This window comes from Ctenocephalides felis, unplaced genomic scaffold (assembly GCF_003426905.1).
Source record: "Ctenocephalides felis isolate EL2017-DRISC unplaced genomic scaffold, ASM342690v1 CF-g0.4_SCAFFOLD_03571, whole genome shotgun sequence".
NCBI classification, from domain to species: Eukaryota; Metazoa; Arthropoda; class Insecta; order Siphonaptera; family Pulicidae; genus Ctenocephalides; species Ctenocephalides felis.
Genome location: NW_020539725.1, coordinates 8,351,031 through 8,376,945, shown reverse-complemented (window position 1 = coordinate 8,376,945; position 25,915 = coordinate 8,351,031). Strand labels below are relative to the sequence as shown.

At 29.2% G+C, this 25,915-nt stretch overlaps 3 protein-coding genes across 3 annotated transcripts in view; 2 read left to right on the top strand and 1 right to left on the bottom strand.

Annotated features, from left to right (window-relative positions):
* LOC113385555 overlaps nt 1-353 on the top strand; it is a 16,391-nt gene extending 16,038 nt beyond the window's left edge. The window contains exon 14 of the mRNA XM_026623406.1: nt 169-353. Coding sequence (XP_026479191.1) covers nt 169-353 — 185 coding nt within the window. The remainder of the gene's footprint in view (nt 1-168) is intronic.
* A 363-nt stretch (nt 354-716) lies between these two features.
* Nucleotides 717-18,032, bottom strand: LOC113385554. Its single transcript, XM_026623405.1, has 7 exons — nt 17,738-18,032; nt 16,486-17,360; nt 3,855-9,426; nt 3,273-3,396; nt 2,784-2,966; nt 948-1,070; nt 717-752 (listed from the first exon to the last, which is right to left on the bottom strand). Exons 1-7 carry the CDS (start codon nt 17,797-17,799, stop codon nt 717-719), a joined length of 6,975 nt encoding a protein of 2,324 aa, XP_026479190.1. The 5' UTR covers nt 17,800-18,032.
* Nucleotides 18,033-19,105: 1,073 nt separating this feature from the next.
* LOC113385552 (monoacylglycerol lipase ABHD12-like) lies at nt 19,106-22,009 on the top strand. Its single transcript, XM_026623404.1, has 9 exons — nt 19,106-19,365; nt 19,428-19,546; nt 19,625-19,811; nt 20,116-20,357; nt 20,661-20,783; nt 20,865-20,989; nt 21,052-21,213; nt 21,300-21,427; nt 21,973-22,009. Exons 1-9 carry the CDS (start codon nt 19,334-19,336, stop codon nt 22,007-22,009), a joined length of 1,155 nt encoding a protein of 384 aa, XP_026479189.1. The 5' UTR covers nt 19,106-19,333.
* Nucleotides 22,010-25,915: the final 3,906 nt, after the last annotated feature.

Genomic DNA, 25,915 nt, shown 5'->3' with positions numbered 1-25,915 from the left:
CCGGTTAGTATAAAAACAAGTGAACTTTTTTTCATTGATTTGTTTAAAGTGAACATCAAATAGATATGTATGTATGTGTGTATATCTTCATTTCTTTACGTATTAATTATAATGTGATATATTCATTCTAAATATTTTTATCATTTAAAAATTAAATTTAATTTGCAGGTAACATAGTTTTAATGGAAATGTCTCAAAGATTTCATTTGGATCATTTATCAAAGGTTTTAGAACAAGCACTACAAGGTTGTAGAGATACACAGCTCGTTTTAGATCAAGCTGTACGAGAACATATTCGAACAGTGGGATGTGCCAGTGGATTCGGTGTTGGACCTTCACCTAGCATTCTCTAAATAATTTTCAATCTTTGGATTTTAATGTTGAAAACCAAGTATGAAATAAATTTTTATTTAAACTATATTGATTACATATTTATTTACAAATTACGACTAGATAACATAATATAAAATATATTCATACCTTACTGCTGTTGCAATAAGAACAATAGATCAATTTAAAGAACATTATTTCATAATTTATCACACGCCTTTAATTAAGATCCTTTATGTTTATTTTAATACAATAGTACTAACTTAATAAACTAAGCTGATCCTCTGTTTTCCAACTTCATTTAATATTATGAAATTGAGCATAATCAATTTGAAAATTTATTCATTATTTCATAATGAAATTAAATTCTACTCAAAATTAATACGTTATAAGTTCAAGTTAAGAACAGTTTCTGATACAAACTGGATACACAGTTTCAAAACATTAAATTCACAGTAAAAATTTAAGTTTCCTTTACATTGGCATTGTCAATTAATTGAATAATCTAAATCATGTGCATTTCATCTTAAAATTTTATCCGCTTATTCATCTATTATAATCATATTATCAGGATGTAATTTTTGTTTCGGAGCAATTTTTTTAAATTTTTGCATTGCTTTAGCTGTTTTCATTAATCCTTGAACTTTTCCCAACAATTGGGCTCTAGAGCTGAGCAAAATGTTTTTTTCAAAATTCAATTTCGATTCTACATTTGTCATGGACTTGATTTCAGTGCATGCCTGAAATATTAAGGTTTATTGAAGAAGTTTCTTATTTTGATAACATATGCTAATAGTACAATAAATCCGTAAAGTGCAAGTCTAAATTTTTCAATAACAAGAACGGTTGTGCAACTTATATCCTAAATTGATGTGTTTTCAAATCAAACTTTTATAATAATGTGTTCTAAAATCTATAGTACGTTGATAGAATACTATCAATTTTGCAACAATTAATTTTAACATTAAATCCAGAATAGTAATCTATAATATTGAACTTATACATATATCAGCCCTCAGAAAGCAACAAATATATGTGTGAGTCATATATGATTTGAACTCAGTAACAAGCAAGTTCTTTGTGTTCATCTAACTTATAATATTAGTAGTATTAAGTAAGTGTTCTCTGTTTCAGTATATGTAAAGAAATATAAAGTATTCAAATTATACTATTTAACTTCTCAAACATTTTTATTTTTGCGAGAAAATCTAAGACCAAAATCCTCACGATACGTTTGAGGTCAAAATCGAAAAAAGTATGCGAACAAAGTTTTGATTTTTTCTGAGCGTTTTCCCAAAAACGGCTGCACCGATTGCAAAAACTTGCGTCGATTACTTTTGTACGGTCAACTATCGTCAAACTATCGAGTCATCGTTTTTTGCAGAATCGTGGACCAAAAAAAATGTTTGAAAGTTGGGAATGCTACTGATCATTTCGTAATTAAATGTTTTTAGGCATTTTTAAGGAAACGGCGATTGAATCCATGGTTTAAAGACAAACATCTTAAAATATTATAGTTCTACGAAGAGTTGTTGAATTATAAAAAAATTATTAAAGTTTGAGGACTGCGCTTTTAAGCATATAAGTTCATGTTTGTACTCAATTCTGTCAACACATACATAGATATTATAAGTTTGGTAGAAACATGTCATTTGAAAATTGCATTAATTAATAGTTTTTAGTAGGTGCGAAAATTTATTCACAAAATACATGAAAATCTTATCTGAATATATAAATTTCAATTTTGATTGATTTTGTTGATTATTTACATGTAAGATTAAAAGTTCATGCATCTTTCCTCTAGGCAAAATAAAATGAAACTCTAGTAGTAGGTATTTTTGAAAAAAATTGTCTTTAATCAAAATGCATCAACAATAAATATTAAAAATAATAATTAATAATTGGATCAAAATGCTTCAATAATATGAATATTATCAATTTTTATTGAATTTATTCAACTTTCCAATCGAAAAAGTAGCTAATTCTCTGTGAATTATTTGTTCATATTTTTTGTGTATATTCCTGATTTATAAATAAAACATTTAATCTATCGCAAATCATAAATTTTAAAATTTGAATTCTTTTCATTTGATATTGAAAATTAAAAAAAATAAATTTGTATATGATTTAGTCATTAACAAATTATCTTTGAATGGCGATTGTTTTGACTTGAGTGCGTAAATTTAAAATAATTAACGATTTGTATGTAAGAATTATGGATTTAATGCCATGCCCTTAATACATTTGCATCTACTTAAAGATGCTTAAATGACAATATCTCTAATATATCGATAGATCATCTATTCAAAAAAAAGTTTCTTAATAGAATAACTATTTTAACATCAAAGAATTTACTTCAGATTTTTGGGCATATCTACCTAAACTCATTAAATAACAAAATAAATATTGGAAATATAAAAACATTTAACCCGGAAATAATTTTTAATACTTACAGCATCAGCAAGTTGTTTCCTAGAAAGTTGGCAAGAGGCTTTGAATCCAAGTGCTTGCTTAATATATCGTACAGTATAATGCTCAGCATATTTCATCGCTAGCTCTCGATCTCTCTTGTTTTTAATGTGATCATCAATATTTCTCAAATTTGATAAGTCAATCAACATATGGCTGTATATTACCTACAGAAAAAAGAATCATTGGAGTAATTGATAAATGAAATGATATGTGAAATAATTAATACACTTTTTATGCATATGTTACCATATCAAAATATTGCGATCTTATATTTTCAGAGAACATCAAAGGAATATCAGGAATCATGGACTTTGGTATTTGGTTATTATTTGGTATGGAAAGGAGCGGCAATATCTCCAAGGTATTTGATTGGAATTGAGGTTGCTATACCTGAATTTCTGTTAACAGTTTGATATAACTTATAAATCAGATTCAAGACAAATTTTTCTGATGTTTAGTTTACTACTTACAAAACTTCCTTGAAAGAGAACAGCGCTCATTTTCTTCATATTCTGAACAACATTGAATGAAGTAGTTACAGTCCAGGTGGGTATAAATGAGTTAGGCAAAAAATAGACTACTTTCCTTAGGTTTCTGAAATAGATTATTATTAATCAAACTTGCTCAAATAAATGATGCAAAGTAGCAAAACAAAATTTTAACGTCTTTAAAATACTAATAAAAAACGATTAATAATAAAATTAAAATAATGTTTTATTTGGCTATATATGAGGCAATTATTATCAATCATTGACAAAAAAGCAAATAAAAAAAATGAAATAACAGTTTAAACATTGGATATAAATAAGTAATATAGCATTGATTCAAAGTTGTATTTAAAATTCCCAGTTATATTCCGATAAGTTCTAAAAAGTGTATAACAAGTAACAATGCATTTCCGAACTCTAGAAAAAGTCAAATTAAATTTTAAATCTTATCTTATTAAAATTAAATTCAAATTGAATTTAAATGATTTTAATAAAAATAAAAGTGTATAATAAAATTATCTAAATTTCTTCATGCATAAAAAAAGTATAATTCACAATACGTACGTATTAATAAAAGAAGTAGCATCTTCTAAATTTGCAAATTCTGTACCAGTTGAAGATAGTGGAAGGCTTACTGAAATTTTGTGGTTTTGCAAAACTTGCGCCTCTACATAACCTATTCCATTGACATCACAATAAAGCCATCTTTTACCAGGAGCACCCATGTCATGAAGTTCTTCTTCAGAATCAGATAGGAGGTCAATAACGACATTTTCAGCCTCATTAATGATTAGTTCAGGCTCATCATCTGAAGTATCTCCCTTGGAAATATCATCAGTAGTTGAAGTTGTGCCAATATCTGTATTTTCTTTCCTTAGCAAGCTCCTAGACGAGGTAGAATTTGCATTGAGTATTGTAGTATTGGCTGAATTAACCTTGGGACTATTTTTTAACATTATTTTGTTGTTCGATATTTGGGGGACAGCTTTTTGCAGAACAGTTCTCTGTTTTGTATTCGAAGAAGCTTCGTCTGTAATAGACAATCTGTTCAAATTCACACTACGACTTATCAACGCGTCTCTGTGTCCATTTCTATTTTCTTCTTGGGTATGGGATTGCCTTCTTATAAAACCAATTCTATTGTTATTAGGTGAAAAATCAGACTGTAATCTTGACAAAGGTCTTTTATCGCGAACAGATTGTGTATTATTGATTGCGGCTGATTCTCCTTGAGGTTTAGGTAATAACTTTGGAATACTAATCATTTTTGAGGTATCAGGTTGAGGTGATTGATGCATTACATTCGTAGATGATTGTGTTTTATTCAAAGTAGTTTTTAACAGGCTATTCGGCGATGTACCTTTAATTTGGGCTAAAGAAGTGTTATTTGGATTAGTGATAATTGAACTTGAAACAATTTCTTTGTTGTCATCTGATTCTAGTCGTAGAACAAGGCTTTGATAAGCCCGCAAAAATTTTATATCATCGCCATAGAAACACATCCAGTACCCAACTGGTCTGGGTTTCCTTTTCAAGACAGTGCGCGTATATTCCGACAAACCAAGAATCTTATTGCGCCAATAAATCTGTTTGGTTATCAAACAATCTTCTGAGAGGCCGTAAGGACCAATAAAAACACCATCTTTACACCATGGTACCGCCAAAACTACCCCTCGTTCATCGGAATTTAAATTGTTCTGTTTGAATTTAAGGCGCACGTAGACGTTTTGTTGGTTCGCTGTCTGGATGGCGTTTATCAACTGAAGATAGGTTACCCTATAACCTTTGCGAGTAGATGTGAGTAAATTAAAATTTTCTTTCATTGAAACAAAAAGATATCGCATACCACTTAGAAATGGTAACGGTTCCAGTTTGGAGAAATTGTCTGATAAAGAACTGCTCCAATTTGAAAAATTTGCAGAATCTAAGTTTGGATTTTTATTAGCAACTCCATTTAAATCATTATTTAACGTAGAAACTGTAACATCTACCGTCAAATTAGAATTTTCATTTTTATTTAAACCAGTTCTTACTTTATCACAGTCTACATCTTTGCTATCAGATAAACGTCTCCTTTTTGCAAGTATCTCTTTTTGCTGATTTTCTTTGGAAATATATTTTGTAACTGAGACACTCTTACCATTAGAGATCGCTGACAATTTTCGCTTTTCCGAATCTTTGACAACATTCGCATCAACTAATGTAGCTTCAATTTCTGTACGACTCTTTAACAATTCGCTATTCAAAAGCATATTGGATTTGTTCACATTATTCTTGCAACGTTGGCTTGTTCCGTCTTTAGGTTGCACATTATTCGCGAATTCGTTAGATTTTCCTTTAACAATCGTAACTTCTTTTACACTGGGCTTAGTCTCCTTTTTCGATTTATATCCCTTTTCAATAACACCTTCTAATGTCCAGTGAGTAGGAAAAGCGCGCATGAAAACATATTGCAATTTGTGTTTGCAATCCATTAATTTCTGACAATCAGCATATATTTTTAAAGCAAACTTTGGAACATTAGCAATATTTTTCTTTGCGATTGCTGGTTCTAACGTTTTCATATCTATACAATTAGAAATTGGTGGCTTTACACCAGTTGTTAATAAAGCCATAGTTCCGTTTTGTTCAGGCTTTGTTTCAAGCCACAACTTTATCTGACTATTCTTATACTTACAAAGCATTTTATACCATTGAAGGCATTGAAACTCGTACAACCAAGGTTTTGAAATGTCAAAATAAGCATCCAGAGCTCCTTTTTGGTTCAACATTCTTATTATTTCTTTGTTTACCATAGAGCTCATTGCCTTTTGATCTTTTTGCGGCAATGGGGATGATATCATATCGACTACTTTTGTTTCAATTTGTTTGGATGAAACTATCCCTGGCGCTGGTTTAAGAGGTGGAGGACCCAAAGACAAAGGCAAAGCATGTTTTACTGGTGTGATTTTTATTGGAACGGCATCATCATCAGCATTATTTGAATTATCCATCGTATTTCCTGAAAAACTACTATTAGATACAATCTGGCTGCGTTTCACTAATATTTGTAATCGCCTTAATGATTCTGGATTTGCATTTTTTTCGCATATTTCATTGAAACGTTTTTGCGTTTCTTTTTCGCTTAATTCTTTTCTGTCACGCTTAGATGAATAAGGTTGGTCAATTCTAGCGCATCGCATTGATTTTTTCATATTATCTCTTTGCTGTCGTATAGTTGTTTCAATATAACTCATGTCATTTTTACTAGTTTTGGAAACATCCTTAGCTACGAAATTCTTGCCTAAAACACTAGTGGTAGATAAAGTAAATTCACGAAGCAAGGACCCAGTATCTCCATCTTTTTTATCGGAGGATATTTTGTCTGCCATTTGGTTTAAGTCCCAAGGTGATTTGATTTGTAATCGCGGCTGTTTGGTTACAATGTTGTCACTTTTATCTTCCTCGATACTGGAACGCATTCTTTTCACACAATCATTTGATCTACGTCTTACGCTCAAATCTTCGTCGGAAATATCTGAATGTTTTGCAGACGCGCTACTAGAAGAATTTCTACACTTAGATCTATACGATGAGTCTACATATTTTGATGATTTAGCATCTTTACATTTTGAAGGTATGGGGCTATGAGTTTCTTTATATTTCGAAGAAACAATTCCAGATGTATCTCTATGTTTTGAAGATGCAGCATATCGATATTTTGAAGATGCTGGACCTGGCTTACGTCTGACATATTCAGTTACATCTGAGGATTCTTCGTTACCTATATCACTGGAAAAACACTCCACATGCCAATTTTTCTTACGTGCAGTGCTTTTATCGTCTGTTTCTAACAAAATCGTCCTATTAAGCGTTTTTATAGAAAGTTCACTTTTTTTTGTATCTTCAGTCTGATCTGTAACATCTGGTGAAATATCACGTTTTCTTTCTGCAAATGGTTCACCAAACGCATCCTTACAATCGCAAAAACATCTATATAATTCATGCACCATGCACCAAGGTTCAACATCCTTCAAACCAAGATTGTAAAGCCGCACTTCTAAATTACGCGGTAATAGTAGTTTTTCTTTTGGTATAATTGGTGTTCTAATAATTTTTCGTGGTTCCGGTATTTCTTCAGAATTTTTAGTTGGTGATAGAGACTGAGACGGAAAAACTGTCAAATCTGAAGATATGTAATCATCGAAACGTTTGGGAACTTTAACAGATCGTTTCCGTTTTTCTGTATCGCCATCCACTAAAGTGACGCTATGATCTTGATTTACTACAACTGCGTGTTTAAATTCTGCTTCTACCGGTGCTAGTCCGCTACAAACGCGATCTTTTAATTCCAACATATCATCTTCGTCAATAGCATTATTGGATAATACACGTTTCTGTCGAAGACGGTGTGTATATTCGCATTTGCATTCAAACATGCATTCCACGTTACCGCAATGCCTTTTAATACCAGAGGCCAAACATTTTAGAGAAGAACAAATACAACCTAAGCGGCAATAATCTTCCTCGCAGCAAACCGTGTTATTAGACGCACACTCTTTTGCTTCAATAACCGTAACGTTCAAACGGCGTAGTTCTAGAGCTGTTTTTCGTACGTGCGAAATTGCGGTGGGTTCAGGTTGTGGCTGCGATGTCAGTAACTTTTCTGGTGACTTTGACAATGCCGCCGCGTCGGGGTCAACTTGAAGTATAGCATCACCCAAGAACGATGTTTCTACATAATCAAACATACCAGACAACATATTAGTTATTATTTTTTTATCGTCAGATGCGAGCTCCTGTTTTTCGCTTGCATTTTGTGACGATAATAAACCATCCGTTTCTTTTAAACGACATAATACTTCTTTCTGACCATTTCGATACTGAAGAGGAAACAAATACTTGTCTTTATTTCTATATTCATTAAGCGCTGTTGCTGCAAACATAGCTCTCCTTACATCAATTGTTTCAGAAAAAGCAGATTTCAAATATGTTTGTGCTACAGTATCTAATGGGCTGTTGCATTTTGGAAACACTTCTAAGTAAACTCGTGGCAATTTTTTGCGAGTGTGTGAACCATCCCCAAAATCCATTTCACGAATTAAGAGATGTTTTCTACTTAACGGTCCTGGTAAAAACTGTGATTGTTGATCTGAATCAGTGCGCTTTATAGTTTTAGTAGACTTCTCTAAAATCTGATCGGATGAAGGTGGAGGTGTTAAAAATCTCTTACTACCTCCACGACTTCCGCATATTCGAACATATCTACCGTCTATCATCATGAATTGTTGACGAAAGGTGGTGTTTGAACTTTGTAAGTCAGTTGCACGATTCCAGCTTAGCCGAGTCATAGGAGCATTGTCGTATAATAATCTTTCTCTAACATCACTGCTTTCTGTTCGTTTGTTATTGGACTTCTGACGAAGTATCTGACGTTCTAGAAGTTGATCATTAATTTGCATTTTGGAACGCATTTCTGATTCAAACTCCCTTCGTAACAAACGTCGCTTTTCCGCCAGGGTTTTGGGTTTTACTATTTTCCCATTAGGTAAAGCTATTTTAGTTGGTCCTAAAGTTGGGGAAACACTCATTCTAGAATTCTTTTTCGTTCTCATTGAATCACTGGAACTCGGCGAATTTAGCCCTAGATGTTCATTCAACGAATTTTCTTGCCGAAACATATCATTTCCAAATTTTAAAATTGATAAAATATCGTCTTTTTCAGAAATCTTTCTTGACCGTAAAGCTCGTATTCTTTCGATAGCATCATCTAGTCTAGGAGTAGACGATTGATTTTCTTGAGATATACCATTTTTGTCATACTCTTTTTCTAAAATTATCGCATCTGAACAGTCAAAACTTTGACTTTTAGGTTGCAAAACTGGTTTGCAATGTATTGATGAATTTTCTATTTGATCAGTATTTTCTGAAGAATTATTATGATATTCCGAAGTTTTGAAAATTATATTTGTAGAATCACTTTTTTGAGTATCATTTTGAAGTCTATATTTGAGGCTTTTGTATTTCGATTTATCCAAGCTTTTTACTGAACACCCTGAAACTCCGCCATTTAATGGAATCGCAATCGTCTTCTCAGACATCGATTTATCAAATTTTTCAAACAGCGATTTGGAACAGCACGGCATGTCCATTTGTTCTAAAATACATATTTATTTATTGGTAATTATTAATAATATGTGTTTTATGAAATTATTTTTATTTATCAATAGATATAAAAAATTGAGAATTTGTAATCTTTATGATTTTATGTCGATATTTTTTTTAATAAGGTATGTATTGATTTGGGAGCAAACCAGGGGGCGTAGCTACCGCTGTATCAGCCGTATCAATTATATGGGGCCCCCAAGCTAAGGGTGTCCCCAACGATCATAAGCAGAAATAGATGAAAGCTGTAAACCCAAACAACGATTTTCCAAAAAATCAAATAATTTTGACATAGTTGACTTTTCTTTTGTTATCAAAAGGTATTGAATTTTATTTTAGTTTTTTTTAAGCCTAACGCTTTAAGAAAATTTATATTCCGCTACGCAATATATAAAAATAATAAATTTCAAATTTTCGTATGTACTTTCCAAAGACGATGATATCCACAATATTTTGCAATTAAGAAAAGACAATTATACATGTGTTTCTAAACTTAACTGATGATAAAGAAGCGCTATATTAATAATTACTTCGACAGTAAAGTAAAGTAGTACAGCTTTTCCACATCCGATAAGCTAATATTCTTGTGGATCGTGGATACAAATAAAACAAATCTATAAAAATGAACAGATCTATAAAACTAATCAAGTTTTTACAATTTTTCTCCGAATATTGGAATTTCATATTTGTTTTCTTTACTACTTGAATCGCCAGATATTTTTTCACTCTTTCAAAAAATTAATTCCATTTCTGAAACTTTGCAGCATGCCAGCAATGGCTTACAAAAAACAGTATTTTTTTTGAATAATTCTTCGCGACTGTGACTGTGTGAATTAAAACATTAAACTTGATTTAATAGTTAAAGAAGTCCAAGAATTTAGCAAAAGTTAATGAAGCGTTTCCTTGATAAGATATACAAGATGAGAAAATTTTAGACGCCAAATTTTATTTCAAGTTAATGTATACTATTGTTAATGGGATTATTATTTTCATAAACCAAGAAAGATATTATTCATTTTATCAAAAAATATCGTCGTTTTATTGTTAATTCAATGGTCTTGCATCCAATTTTTTCGACGTAATAATTTGCATGTATTCTTCCAGTTACAGTCGTAACTGCCGAAACTGTTTTGTTTTCTAAATAAAATAATTAAACAACGAACTTAAAGACAGCAACGTCTATCAGACCTGCCACTAATGTCCGTAGAAGCAGATACTTTAGAAAAACTAAAAATATCATCACTCAATAAATCAATTTCTCGAAAAAACGCAAGAAAAGTGAATATTTATTTGCAATTATTTGTAAAAAATCTTTACTCTACTTAAGAGGGCCCAAAACAGATTTTGATACTGGACGGCCAAGGCACACTACGCACCTGGTGCAAACGATTACTATGAAATAATATTTGTGTTTGAAACGGAAATATGATTAATAATGCAGTTTAGCTACTCATTATTTCGGAGTTAAAGCGAATAAAGAAAACTTTGCTTACAAATGCATGTCCTCCGCCACAAAAAGTTATAAGCGTATAATATAATATGAAAAAAATATTACAAAAATTATGTAATATTAGGCGGACTTTACATATTTTCGCGTAGAAAGTTGAGCAAGTCATCAAAATCATAAGTGGCTTACAGACTTCTCACTTCCGACAATGAGGAACAAATTGAAATATTTCATACTCCTAAAATTAATCAAGTATTTAATCAATTAAATTTTTTATATAAAACATTTATTTGAAAAACTGTTCAATTCTGGGATGCAATCATGTATATTTTTTATATAAAAAATTAAAAAAAACGAGTTTAGTACTAGATATTGAAAATATAGCAGGTATGAATATAATTTTGCCAATATAACACGCATGGAAAATTAACACACTTAAATAAACCAGGGTCGTATACGAGGCTACCCTCGTATCAGTAATATCATTGGCAGGGAGCCTCCGGGCTACAGAACCTCCCAAAATGCGTAAGCAAACATTAATAAAAAATCATATTTATATCTGAGAAAAGAAAATGTGAATTATAGTGAAATTACTATAATATTACTAAATTTAATTCCGAAAAAAATGAACGTGAAATGTAAAAAAAATAATTTTGAAGTTATAAATTTTCCGGGAAAGAAGAGGGAGGGACTCAACGTGCACAAACAAAATTCTTCCCAAATTTTCTTTTATTTCACAGGCAATTTAATGATGAAAACTTTCAACTTAATCATGTGTCTAAAGCTTTGCAGCATGCAAATACTAAATAATAGAAACTTATTGTTAGTACATTGTATTAAGTCATTTCTTGAATAGATTGTGCGAATTAACAAATCAAAGTTAATTTAAAAGTATGATAAATGACTCTACAGATTTAGCAAAAGAAAGAAAGCAGCGTGAAAACTGTTTTTAAAAAATAAAATGCTAAATATATCGAAGAGATAATTTGAAAAGTTATCGAAAGATGAAATAAATTCAGATTTCGGGAAGTTGAAAGTGATTTTAAAATGTTTGTATAAATTTCGTAAAAAGTGACAGATAAAATTTGATGATGAATAAATAAATATGCATTGATTTTTGTATTTGGTGATAAATTGTTACTCCTAGGGACCTCAAATAAATTTTGATACCCATATAAATGAAATTGGAGTGCTTTATTTCGTTTTTTAATACATGCATATGAATATATTTAGGGTACATATACCAAATTAATGACTTCAAAATATAATATATATATATATATATATATATATATATATATATATATAATCTTGTTACAAAACTACATTACCTAAAGGTCAGTTTTAAAATCAAAAGCAAAACATGTTTCAGTTAATATTGTTAGTTTATATATTTATTTTATTTGTAATGTATATGTAATTATTTTACAAAACAATGTTTTTTGTGTTTTTTTTCTGGTGTGATACTGTTAACAAATAATTGCTGAATGATGACACACAATCCGTGTCGAAACGTAGATTTTAAATAAATATTTTATATTTATTTGTTTCTTTTATTTCGACTAGCGACGACTGGCTTAGAATCTTATAAATCTTACTCTATTTTAAATTAAGCAATTTAAAATGCATTACATGATTACTATCTTTTACCTTTAAGTAATAATTATAAGTTATTATTTGTCTTCGATATTCAAATTTACATTGATATTGATCAATTATTTATACATTTCTTTATTTAGTTAGTACCGTTGATAGTGTTGGTTTTTTCCTAAAATAAATATTTATAGGTTGGATTTTTCATTTTTTAAAGTACACTCATAAGTTCAGATTTGAAGGAAAGTCGAATTTCTATGGAAACACGCAAACTTCGAAAAATGTGGTTTTAGTCCTAAAAATCGTGCGCCAAATATTGTTTATAAAGAAATCTTTCAGTAAAGCTACCAAACAGAAAATCAGGCAATTAAATTAAAAAGGCAAAACTCTTAACTTTCTTGTTAAATTCTACAAAGTCGCATGTACAGCTAACATTATAATATAAATGTTCTTCAGAATGCGTACGTCATAACATAAAATGCCTTTGATTTTTATCAATATTGCGACTAAAAATGTTATAGTCACCAAATTATTATGCATATAAAAATTACAAATTATGCAAAAGCGACGTCTTTGCTAGCTAAAAAAACAATTACTACAAGAACCAGTTCACTCAAATGTGGGAATACACAAATAAACTTTCTTTTATAAATATTAAATATCAATATTGAAGTAAGAAATGAACATAGAATAATTGATATTTATGAGTAAAAATAGCTTTATATAATATTATTATTTCATATTTTCAAAAGTTAACTATCTAAGAATATGGGATACGAGAAGATTTTTGAAAATTTGAATGATTTTCGGAGATAAAGCTCCAAACTGGTGTGGCAGGGTCTACTCGGGCAAAAGGCATTAGGAAGTCATTAGATCAATTTAAGACAGTTTATCGTCAGATGAATTATTAATTCGATGTACAGTTTCAGAAACTCAGAACAATAATGAACCTCTAAACTCGATGATTTGGATTTTCGCGCCGAAACATATGCATTCCCGATCTCGGGTAATTGAAATAGCAACATTTATTGCTGTTTGCATATTCAATGAAGGTTTCTTTCCGATTTAAAAATGATGACCCTTATGGTAATGCAAATTGGGCCAGAAACTCATTCAATCATTGGATGCATTGGATTGGAAGAGAGAAATGCAGAAAATAGTTTTTTTTTTAAAGTAGAAAAAGATCCGATGCATAAAGCAGAAATGGTAGATTAAATAAAAGAAGTATAACATATCATTTTATGACTTTGACAGCAAAAAACTTCACGTCAGACTTTTTCAGTACTGTTAACACGATTTCTCGAGTTCTACTCGGCCGATTCAGTTGGAAAAGTAAAAACATTCATTGCTTTCTTTTACGACACTTTAAAAATGACCTAAAATTCATTGATCTACACTAGAATACCCCCTTAATCAGGGGCGTAGCGTGCATTGACGGGGCCCCGTATCAAAATTCTCTTTTGGAGGCCCCTTCAGGTAGGGCAAAATTTTCTCACAAAAAACTATAAAACAAAAAGAAATTTTTATTTGTCATCAATATTTATCTATCCATTTTCCAAGATTTCTACAAACAATTCAAATTCAATTTATAGCTTATTTATAACTTTTATAGCATTTATAGCTTATGACGGCTGTAGTTTTTCTAAAGTTTATGCTACTATGAACAATGATTGATTGACTGCTGTTTCTGTATCGTTGAGGTATTTAACTGCCCGAAAAATAAGTTTATGTTTTTGTCAGAAAATATTTGTTTTTTCAATGATAAACCGAGCCGTTTCTTTGAAATTGGGAGAACGGTACTAAAATTTTCGTCCTCGTTTCAAAATCAAAAACTGTTCGGATATATCGACCGGACCGCATATACGTAATTAGTTGTAGAACAAAAAATTCAATTTTGATAAAACTTTCCATGATCATAACCATCACAAATACTAAAATATTATGAGCCTGCGAAGTCATTAATATTAAAAATTCATAAAAATTTGGAATAAATCTGAATTTTTATGGATTGGGTCGATTATTTACACATATCGGAAAATACTCTCAAAGTTTCATAGCTTACAAATAGTTAGCTAATTTTTTAGCAGTTTTGTTTTTGAAAATCTTCTTTCAGCGTTTGCGGTGGCAATTGGAAGGGTCACAGATAAAAGCATGTTATTAGTACCTCGGGAAAATTGTATTGAAGACTATTGAATTTGGTCAGCAATATAAATAAATACTGAATTTCATATTTTGAACATATTTTAAGAGCTTAGTTCACAATTTGTTATAAAAATTAACAGGGATGATCTTACTGTATTCAGGCGAAAGTTTCGTGGAGACAGGTGTTTGTTTGTTAAATGACTCCAGTTGTAATATTTCGAATATACTAATCGAGTCGAAGTCTCTGAAATCTTTGCTTAGTTTGAGAAATTAACAATGTTTAATTAGCAATAGTACATGTTGAGTTTGAAATAAGATTACGAGTCGTTATACTTTGTCTTTTGTTTTTAAAAACAGTCTTTACACTCCATTCCTTTGCTAATTTTTAAACAAACTACTAAATTAATTTTGATTTTTTAATTCCCACAATTTATCCAAGAAATAACTTGATAAAATGCTAGTTTTCTATTAGTCATTATTTGCATGTTATAGAGCTTTAGAAGAATTAAAGAAATGTGGAAAGCAATTAGTAGCATAACCTTCTAAAATTAAATTTTTACATTCGACACGCTCATGTTTTTTTTTCGAAATAATATTTAGTTGGAAGAAAGTTTTCATAACTTTTGTTATTAGTGAAATAAAACAAAAATTCGTTGGATTTTACTAATTTTTCCGCATGTTTAAGGCTCCCGGGGCCCGGGCAAAATAAAACTTCTAAGAATAATAATCTTACATTTCTTGCGTACTTTTTTAACGACCTTAAATTTCATTGAACATAGTTTTCGCTTTTTAGGAATTTGTTTTGTATTATTAATGTTTGTTTACGGACGTTGGGGGCCCCCCTGACTCGGGAGCTCGGGATAATAGTGTTCTCTTCTGAGACAAGGATTGGAGTGCTCCGAAAAAAGGCTAAAAATTGAATACTATTTATAAAATATTTTAGATTAAAAAAGTAACAATGCTTAAATGTTTGACCATTTACATACATAATGAGAGTTTTCTTCGCCAAATTAAAATAAATGAGGGCTGTAATATTTTCCTGTCAAAATAAATTTACAATAATTAATTACATGTTCAAACAAAATAGAAAGAAGTCATGAAGAAGAGGAGGTATACTATGCGTGGCTTTTTACATTAATTACTAGGAGAACTGGATCTCTTTGTTAACGCTATTATAGCAACAAGTAATTGTGATTTTAAGTAAAATATTATTAAACAATAATAATAGTTCTCAAATTAAAGCTTATTATTAGTTACGCGTGAAATAACAAAATTTGAGCCATAACAAAATCAATAACAAGAATGGAACAATGCTTTCGATGCGTGAAACGTAATTACAAAATTTTTGACGTATAGAATGATCGTGTGTTTACCATTTATTAATATAAGCATACATTTCAATCAGTCATTTTTAGCATTACGAATAGATCTGTTTCATGATTATTCATTGGTTTGTTGTAATGGTTTATATCACAATACAGCGACGAAGTATTAAGTAATTATAACATTAAAATTACCCAGCGTTTATGAATTCATTTTGATGGATGGGTGCTCCTTGATGCAGTGCAACCAAATTTAAAACAATGAAAGTGTTTTGGAACATCATTTTTATGATGTTATGAACAAAATATACAAAAATAATTGAATAAATGTATTTATTACTTTAAATAAAAATAAATGAACTGAATCGTTTAAACGTAATGACGGATGTATTTTGAGGTTAGGTAATACGAAAATTACAAAAGTGTTCCTTTTTGGTAATACCTATTAAGATCTAACTTTTTAGTTTTATGAAAAAAAAAATAACTTTTAAAATATGGAAATTGTTTATTGATTTAGTTTAAAAATATATATATTCAAATTACTCACCTTTAATATTAGGTAGTGTAGTATCTTCTTCGACAGCTTTCTTATCTTCTTCAATTACACTTTTCAGTAATATTCGTTCTTCACAGTTATCTTCAATTTCATTTGATATGATTTCACTATCGTTACTATTCTGTTGTTTACACTTCTCTCTAAATATTTTCAATTGTTCAATAATTTCTGTCCGAACATTTTCATCACAGTTTATTAAAGATCTTCGAGCACTCACCAAACTAGTCCAGTGATTGTCATTTGTTTTCATTTTTTTAGGAAGAGCTGAATTAAATTTCCTGACATTTCTTTTTATTATTGGACGACGAATTTTTTTTGTTTTTATTATGGATTTTAAGTAAGGTTTGATCAGCAAAAACTGTTTTTTATTTTTTTTTATTCGTCTTTTAATAATATGTTTAATTCTATTTCTAATGTGCACCTTATTAGGCATATGTATCTTCTTCTTATTTTTATTTTTTTTATTTCCTTCGAGTAATATATCTTCGTAGTCTGAATTATCATCACTAGATATCGAATTAATAATAATGTCATTAATGCTGTCTGCTGTTCCATTGTTGGAATGAATAACATGAACTCCACCTGTCACAGCAACAATTTTTGGCATTAATATTTTGGTGCCATTTGAATTTTCTTCAAAATTTTGGAAATCATCTGCTTCATTGTTATCGTTCGACAACATTAAAATACTTATTCCAGCTCCATCTAAATCTTTATCAGATATAGCCAAATCTGTACTTTCCAAATAGTCATCTTTATTAACTTCTTCATCACTTTCAATTATTATTACTTCTTCAGTTTCCTTAAAACTATGGCTTATCAAAGTTGCACTATCCATGTTGCCAGTGTCACTACGAATTATTATTCTGAAATGCAGTATTTGAAATATAAACAATATATTTTAATAAAAATTAGTAAACATGATACGGAAATGGTTTATAGTTGATGATTTATTCGCTTTATGAATACAGAAGTAGACGCCATGTTGAATGTTTGACAACATGGCGTGCACGTGAAAATACGTTAAATATATTTTGACGAAAATAAACTGAAAATACTTTAATTCTAGAAATTTTCATAATTGTACTCGAGCTAAAATATGTTTAATCAATAAAAAGTTGTTTTTTATAAATATTATAATTACCTAAATATAGCCTGCTAAATATCTAAATCAACTTCATCCTAGTAATTTATAAATAATTTTAAATTTTTTTGCATAATTTCAACACTTTTTAACACTTACTTATAATTAATAAAACATGCGCAACTTCTATCAACGGTTATCAAAGATATATTATATAACATTACACACACTTCACGTCAGTTTCTAGGATAAAAGATATGTCAAAAAACAAGGATTCTTGTCATCATGATATTAACGTGTAAGTACGATGTTGCTAGGTGAATTAATATATCACATACACAGCACTATTTTGAATTATCTATATCAACATTTAAACAGATTATTATTGCACAACAAAATAATTTACTTTAAAAATTAAACTCCACGGAGCGACGCCTTAATGTTGCAAGTTGTCATCGCCATTTTGCAAGACCACCTATAGGTAACTTTTTGAAGTTTTGGCGGAAACTGCAAGCCTTTGGGTAATCCGCCATTTTGTATTTGGTAACTTAATGGCCAAAACTATTGAATTATTTGTTTAAAAATAACAATAAAGTTAATAACTATTCAACACAAACACATTTATATGTGCCTATAGATAAATATATTATATCTATAAGTTTATTCGAAATACTCGAAATAAATCGAAATAAATATGTAAGAAATAATAACTATCAAAACTGCTCAATTTCACCAAATCAATATAAAAAATAATATCAGAATCAAATTCTTAAAAATTAATCTCTTCCGGTATTTCGTCATAATTATAATGCAATAGTTATCAGTAAATAATCATTTTTATGGTAAATTATAAAAATAAAAATTAAAAGTTTGTTATAATTATAATATAGGTTAAGTTGTAATAAAGCTGTTTTAATAACTTGATCAATAATTAATTATTAATTAAGTATGTATGGCGACATGACTATGATGACAATTGATAACCGAAGTGAACTATACAACATATTCTAGCAAACCTTTATGTAACAATGCACGCTTGCAAAAAAAAACTGCGGCATGAAAATTATATGCAATATGCCTATAAATAGTAAATGTGCGCATTGAATTTTCAATACTAGAATCAATCACTATACTTATCAACAATTGGAAATCTTTTATTTGTCTGTCGTAACTTCTTGACTATTTTTCCTAGCTAATTTCTCTTGAAAATGACTTATGATATTTTTGCTTATCAAGTATTTGTTTTAACTTCCCTATTTTGAAAAGCTGTTTCACATTTTGATGATTATATTTGTAAATGATAACACATTCCAGCTTAATAATACATACATTTATCATTAACTTTAATTTTCATGTATATGATTTAAAATAGTTAATAAAATAACTAGTTAATTACTCTTGAATCATGAAACATTATATTAACATGAACATCTATTATGTGTTGTCTAGGATATATTATTACTACAATATCTTTATCCTTAAATACCGACAATATAATAATTATGATTCTTACATCTCGATCACAGCTGTATAACAATGAGGTTAGGAATTTTTTCATCAATAAATGTCAGATGTTCCGATTTTTTATTGCGATTTATTTGTAAATCACTTCGATGACTGAGGTCCTAGATAATACATAATGGATTTAGATATAAAACCACATAGCAGTTTAATTATGTTGTGTTATTTAAGGTTCGTCCCTTCATAGTTTCGTAATTAAAGCCAAATGAAAATATCCGGTTAACTAAATGAAATATGTATTTATACAGAAAGGCACGATTTAGAAGGTATTTTAAATTATCGTTATATAATGTATCATTCATATTAATATTATGTATATTATTTACAGGCAATTAATGCTGATTATTAAAATATTCATGATTCTATCATTGTTTATATTTATTGTTTTTCCCTTCATTTTCAAAAAATCTGTTTTCCTACAAAAGGCGATTGTATTCATGAATTTTGGTATGTAATAATGTATTAAATAATTTATAATGTAATTTAGATATATCATACATATTGCAATAGAGTATGTAATTTTAGTGAAATATGATGAGCAGTTTGACTTTACACAGGCTGATAACATAGAAGGCATAAAAAACATTTATATTTTTTACTGTGATCCTGAGATAAAAATTTCTACATGCATAATTACGTTAGGAATTTGGCACATCATTCCTTCAAATGATAATAAGTTTATAATTAGCGCAGATAAGAGCAACTTAATACAGTATGATGCATTTAAGTTCAATAATATGTATGGTAAGGGACTGGTTGCAGAAAAACAATACACTATCACTTTTGACTCTTTTTACTCCTAAACATCAGTTGTGAGAAGCCAACATTTCATAAGCAATTAATAATTCTACAAATATTCTTCTGAAGTTATCTTAGGTTTTATCTTTGCAATCGATTTATTCCTCTTATTGTTTATCAAATAATTACATAACAAATCTACTTCCAGAGCTCTTGCTATGTGAATAAATGCTATTCATTTTACAAAACCAGTTGTAATTTTCTGTGATAAATTTTAGAAAGAATAATCTGAATGATTCCAAAAATGATTATGTTATTTCTGATGTGCGTGCATCATTTTCTAATGATGAGCAGTTGGCATCTTCTTGGAGTCTTGGCTGTGGAGCTGAAATGGCTGATGGGAAACCTGTAGTATTATATCTTCATGGAAATACTGGATCAAGAGCTTTAAATTACAGAATTAATACATATAAATTACTTCAAAAACTTGGATGTCATGTAGTAGCAATGGATTACAGAAGTATGATATAAAATAATCTTATGAAATCTTCAGTCATAGTTTAACACTCCACAATTTTGTTTTAGATTAACTTAAATGTTAGAAACAAATATTATAAAGACTTAAAATTTTGTTATCTTAAAGGTGTAAAAAATTAAATTACCTTAAACGATATATATTAGAATTTAAATGCTTAATATTTCAAAAATTTTACATATTTGCTGAGCTTAAACTCTTTAAATAACTTTAAAAATGATTAAAATGACATCAATTAAGTTAATTTTTATGTAACATTTTAATATATGTAAAAAATTAAAATTTAAGGCTTTGGTGATTCCACAAATATTGAACCTACGGAAAATGGTGTTGTTAAAGATGCTATAGCTGTGTACAAATGGATAAGTTCTATCGCTAAAGGCCCCATTATATTATGGGGACATTCTCTAGGTAAGATTAAATGTTAATTTATTAATTGATCATAAAATTTATCCATACTCTTGCAAAGGCTGACCAATTATACTGTGATAGGCAGTGCTGTAGCTACACACATGTTATGCAGCATCCAAAACAAAATGAATGGTCCAAATATTGTTATTTTGGAAAGTGCTTTCACTAATATGTATGAAGAAATTTATGCCCATAAGTTTTCTTTGGTATGTCTCATTGTTTGCTTATTTTTAGTATTTCAGAAAATAAACTAAACATTTTTCAATAGTTATTCAGATTCTTGCCTTGGTTTGATTATACAATAAGACAAGCAATTATAGAAAATGGTATAACATTCAATTCTGATCAATATGTTTCTTGTTTTCATCAACCTATTCTTTTTCTGCATGCTGTAGATGACAGAACAGTTCCTTTAGAACTAGGATACAAGGTATATTACAAGCAAGTTATATATACAATTCAACATACATTTTAGTGTAATTTGAAATTATTATTTATATTATTTTTGTATATTAGTTGTTTAGAACTGCTAGACGTGGTAGAGACAAGTCATGGGGACCTACTGAATTTCATAGGTATGCTGCTTCCAAAAATCTTGGGCATAGATATATATCTTCGGACAATGATACACATTTCATAGTAAGGTAAGAATTTATTGTATTTTTTTGTTTGCTTTTATTTCATACTAATTATTAAATATAGTAAATAGGAATTTGTGAGCATATTATTCATTTTGTTATCTGTTTTTTATTTTTTATTTTAAGCAAATCTATTAGATAACTTTTGTAGATAAAACATTTTTATTTAGATAAAAAATTTGCTAAGTCAATGACACAATTATTGTCATTCTTACCATTACTTTAGAGCTCAAGATTTCCCCCTATGAGTAGTAGTAGCATTGTTTCCAAACTTTGTAATGCACAATATAAGTTTGATTATTTTGAAATAATGATATATTTTTTTGTCCAGAGATATACATCAATTTTCATCTGATAATATTTTCCAAAATTGTTTGGGATCTATCTGGTTGCATTATAGACTGCACCTTGATCGAGTTACACTTGAACTTCCACAACTTTTATAATTTGAACAATAAAGATTTACACATATTATGAAAGCATTATTGTATTATTTGAATATGTACAGATAATATTGAATAAATGAATTATATTATTTTCTTCTATTTCAGAAACTTCTTAAGCTCTTATGCTGCAGAAAGGTACTGAATTAAATGATAATTTATAATTTGTTTTTAATGATTATCAATTACGAAATTAATTCAATTTAAATGTATATATATATATATATATATATATTTATATACATATATAGACTGTGCCATATGTAATATATTATATTAAGTATTTTGTACATTTGTTTTCAAAAAAATAATTTTGTTAGCAGAATATATTTTTTATAAATTTAAGATTTATTTGATTTTAGTTAAGTATTTGTACCAATATCTTTTCTATAACACATATATTTGGTGTCCAGACTTTCAATATTTCTTGGTTTTATGATTTCAGGGTTTGATTGTGTTCTCATAGCACCAATGGTGTGATTTATTGGTAATGATATATCAGTTCCATAATCTGCTAAAATATGCTTTAGTGTAAAGTATGAAGTTGATGTACTTTGAGTAACTTCAATTTGTGCAACATCACTGTGATCAGCACCATCACCATGTGGTCGTGATTTTATTTCAACATCATCAAAACTGATTAAATCGTTATTTACTGTTTGTTTGCTTGTGCTTTCACTAATGGTTGTAATGGTAGGTTGTGGGTTTAAGTTATTTATCTTATCTGAAATTTTTTTTTGTTTCTTTTTTCGAATTTTATTGGCCTTACTGTTGATATCCTTTTTCGAAAAATCGGAAGAGAAATCTGTCATGGTCGTAGCGTTTTTGATATGTTTGAGAGAAAAACATTGTTCAATAGTTAAACCAAACTTAAGTGCTTGCAAGTAATAAACTTGTTTGTTTAGACGTTGGTTGTCATGTTGTAATTCTAAATATCTTCGAGTAGCTTTTATATATGGTTTGCTGTACTGACCGGCGTAAGGCAGTTGTGTTAATGCTTCTGCGAGTTCTCGAATACGGCAGTTTAATTTATTTACTTCCTTCATCGCTTCCTTCTGAAAACCCATAAACTCTTTTCTTAATTTCTGCATTGTATTTCTAAGTTTTAGGAATTTCACACACAATTCGCACATTTGTTGATTGTGCTCTATTATAAGTTGGCGATACCTGTTATCTTCATTGGAACTATACCCTAACTGATGCTTTAAGCTGCAAATTTCATCAAAAAGTTGTTTCTTCTCTATGAGGTAAATATTCCGTTCATCTTCTAATTGCTGTTTAACTTTCATATTTGTATATCGCTGAGCACGAAGTTCTGCGCTGATCCGCTTATTGGCCTCCGTGGAGTCCGACAACCGTTGCAGCAGCGAATCTCCCGTTGATTGTGATTCTTTTAATGCCGTCCGTAACTTCTGTATTTCATGATCATTGGCTAATGACACAGTTTCACTTGATTTCCTTAAACTTTTTAACGCTTTGTTTAATTTGTTTTTTGAGGTAGATCGTTTTAAATGTTTTGCGGGAATACTCATTTTTATTTAAACTTTTCTTGTCTTAAAAATTTCGTTAGTTTCGTAGGCTTACTACTAGATTTATATAAAAGTATTTAACTACGCATGAAGTACTATTTATTTTCAATAATATATTTAACTAAACTGAGAATAAAAAAGTAGAAACTTCAAAATATACCGTTTTGTAATTTTTTAAAACAAATGAGGAAACGTTGTCAGATACAAAAAATACAAAAAGATATTTAGATATTGTTTAAATTTAATCTTGTACTGTTGATTTATGATCAAAACAATTTTATAGAATTTACCCAAAAATTTAGAATATGAAAAGGTAATCTAATATGTAAATAATTTGTATCGCTATATTGAAACATATAACGCAGTACTGTATTATTATTATATATAAGAAAATGTAATTCATTTCACACCTCTGTTCTTTTATATTTTTGCATTGTATTTTAGTAGATTTCTAAGCTTAGCAATGCTTTTACCTTATCAAAAAATGAATAAATGAGTAATTATATCAATATTAGGTCAAATAAGCATAAAACAAAAGGATAGTTGAAACTAAATTGTTTTTTGTAGTTTTAAATTTGAGTTAAAATATAAATGTATTTTTTTTAGAATTTTTAAGATTCAAGATGAGCCGAATTGTCCCAAGGTCAAGAGCCAGTGCTTCAATGAAACATCAAAACATCAAAAAATTTAAATCCCATACGGATAAATTAAGAAAAGGAGTTCCTGATACCACTAGAAGTCTTAATGATAATTTTCTGTATTCGTCGGATACAGCTAGCAATTTAACGTTCGACAACGATGATGACGGCACGCTTAATAATATTGGTTTGTTCACATAAGTTGCATAATTTTCTTATTGAAAAGTAAAACTAGCTGTAAGTGGTATTCTGTCTTAAGGCAATCAAGGCATCGTGCCTTAAGGCAAATTGCTGGAACTTCCCGTACCAAAAATTATTATTTTTTTAAAAATGATTAACATTTTTGAAAAAAATTTACTTTGAAAAAATAAGATTTTTGAGAAACTATAAATTGGACAAAAAATTACTTTTTTTGAAAAATAAAATTAAAAAAAAAATTTTTTTTATTAATTTTTTTTTTAAAAAAAAAATTTTTTCCTTATTTTGACATATTGTGGAATATCTGAACTTTTTTTCAAAGCAATCGTACTGCTTTAACTGCATAGGGACAAAATATAAAGCGCGTAAGCGCCGCGTCGCTGTCTAACGCATAAGCATTGGTACAGAACCCATAGGAATGTTAACAAAATGTATAATTATTGTTAAAATCTCTATAAAATATCTTTGGAACGGCTGGACCTGCCTTCGCCAAAAACTAATCAGCACGTTTCCTTATTAATACGAATCGAATGCTTTTTGAATTATCCAAATCGGTTGATCCGTGTTCCCGAAATCGTCGACGAAAATTTGTATTCGCACATACATAAACACACGTACATACACACACACACACACACATACATCCATTTTTTCTAAGGTATGCCAAAATGTTCAGAAACCTCTGAAACGTAAAGATAAATAAAAAATTTCATTTTCGATTTTTTTGCGATTTCGGGCAAAAATATTTATTTTTCGAATAAATATGCTTATCGAATTTCATCAAGCGGCTTTAAAATGTTTGAAACCAGAGCAGTTATGTATGAAAGGATTTTAATCTCATTTTGGTGTCACATTATACTGAAATATCTAAATAAGTTATATAAAAAGTACTTATTGATCAATAATATAGTATAAGTTATACTGTATAACTAACATATGGCTTACTCATTGTATACTCATTGTATATTATATAGATCATTTTCGAATATTTGAGGGGTAGTTATAACTTCGTTATCAAGTAATTGCAAAGATTGAATTTAAACCTACACTTTTTGAACAATTTAGATCAAAAGATCTGAATCCGGCACAAATATTGCTTTAAAGAAAAAACGGGACATAAGTTGGAAATCCGGGAATGTCGCACCAAAAACAGGACTATAGTCACTTTATATGTATTAACTTCCCGTAGGGTAAGTTATAGTAATCGTAAAAAAATCGAAAATGAAAATTATTATATATCTTTACGTTTCTGAACATTTTGGCATACCTTATAATTAGAAAAAATTGATGTATGTGTATGTGTATGTGCGGATACAAATTTTCGTCGATGATTTCGGGAATACAGTTCAACCGATTTGAATTATTCAAAAAACATTCGATTGCTGTTGATAAGGAGACGTGTTGATTAGTTTTTGGCAAGGGCAGGTCTAGCCGTTTTGAAGATACGGGGCAAAAAGTGCCACAAACGGTAACTCAGATTTTAAGAGAACGGAGTGTCCGATTTTAATAATTCAAAAAACATTTTACTTGTATATTCATATTTATATTCATATTTATATTTATATTTATATTTATATTTATATTTATATTTATATTTATATTTATATTTATATTTATATTTATATTTATATTTATATTTATATTTATATTTATATTTATTTATATTTATATTTCTATTTATATTAT

Bases quoted from the DNA above. Each gene is read 5' to 3' on its own strand.
- LOC113385554 (XM_026623405.1), bottom strand. From the start codon at position 17,799: ATGTTATATAATATATCTTTGATAACCGTTGATAGAAGTTGCGCATGT. The intron at 17,361-17,737 runs GTAAGTGTTAAA...ACTGCATTTCAG, and splicing joins GCATGTTTTATTAATTATAA to AATAATAATTCGTAGTGACA. The intron at 1,071-2,783 runs GTAAGTATTAAA...TTAATATTTCAG, and splicing joins GGAAACAACTTGCTGATGCT to GCATGCACTGAAATCAAGTC.
- LOC113385552 (XM_026623404.1), top strand. From the start codon at position 19,334: ATGTATTTATACAGAAAGGCACGATTTAGAAG. The intron at 19,812-20,115 runs GTATGATGCATT...GATAAATTTTAG, and splicing joins GATAAGAGCAACTTAATACA to AAAGAATAATCTGAATGATT. The intron at 20,784-20,864 runs GTAAGATTAAAT...ATACTGTGATAG, and splicing joins ATTATGGGGACATTCTCTAG to GCAGTGCTGTAGCTACACAC.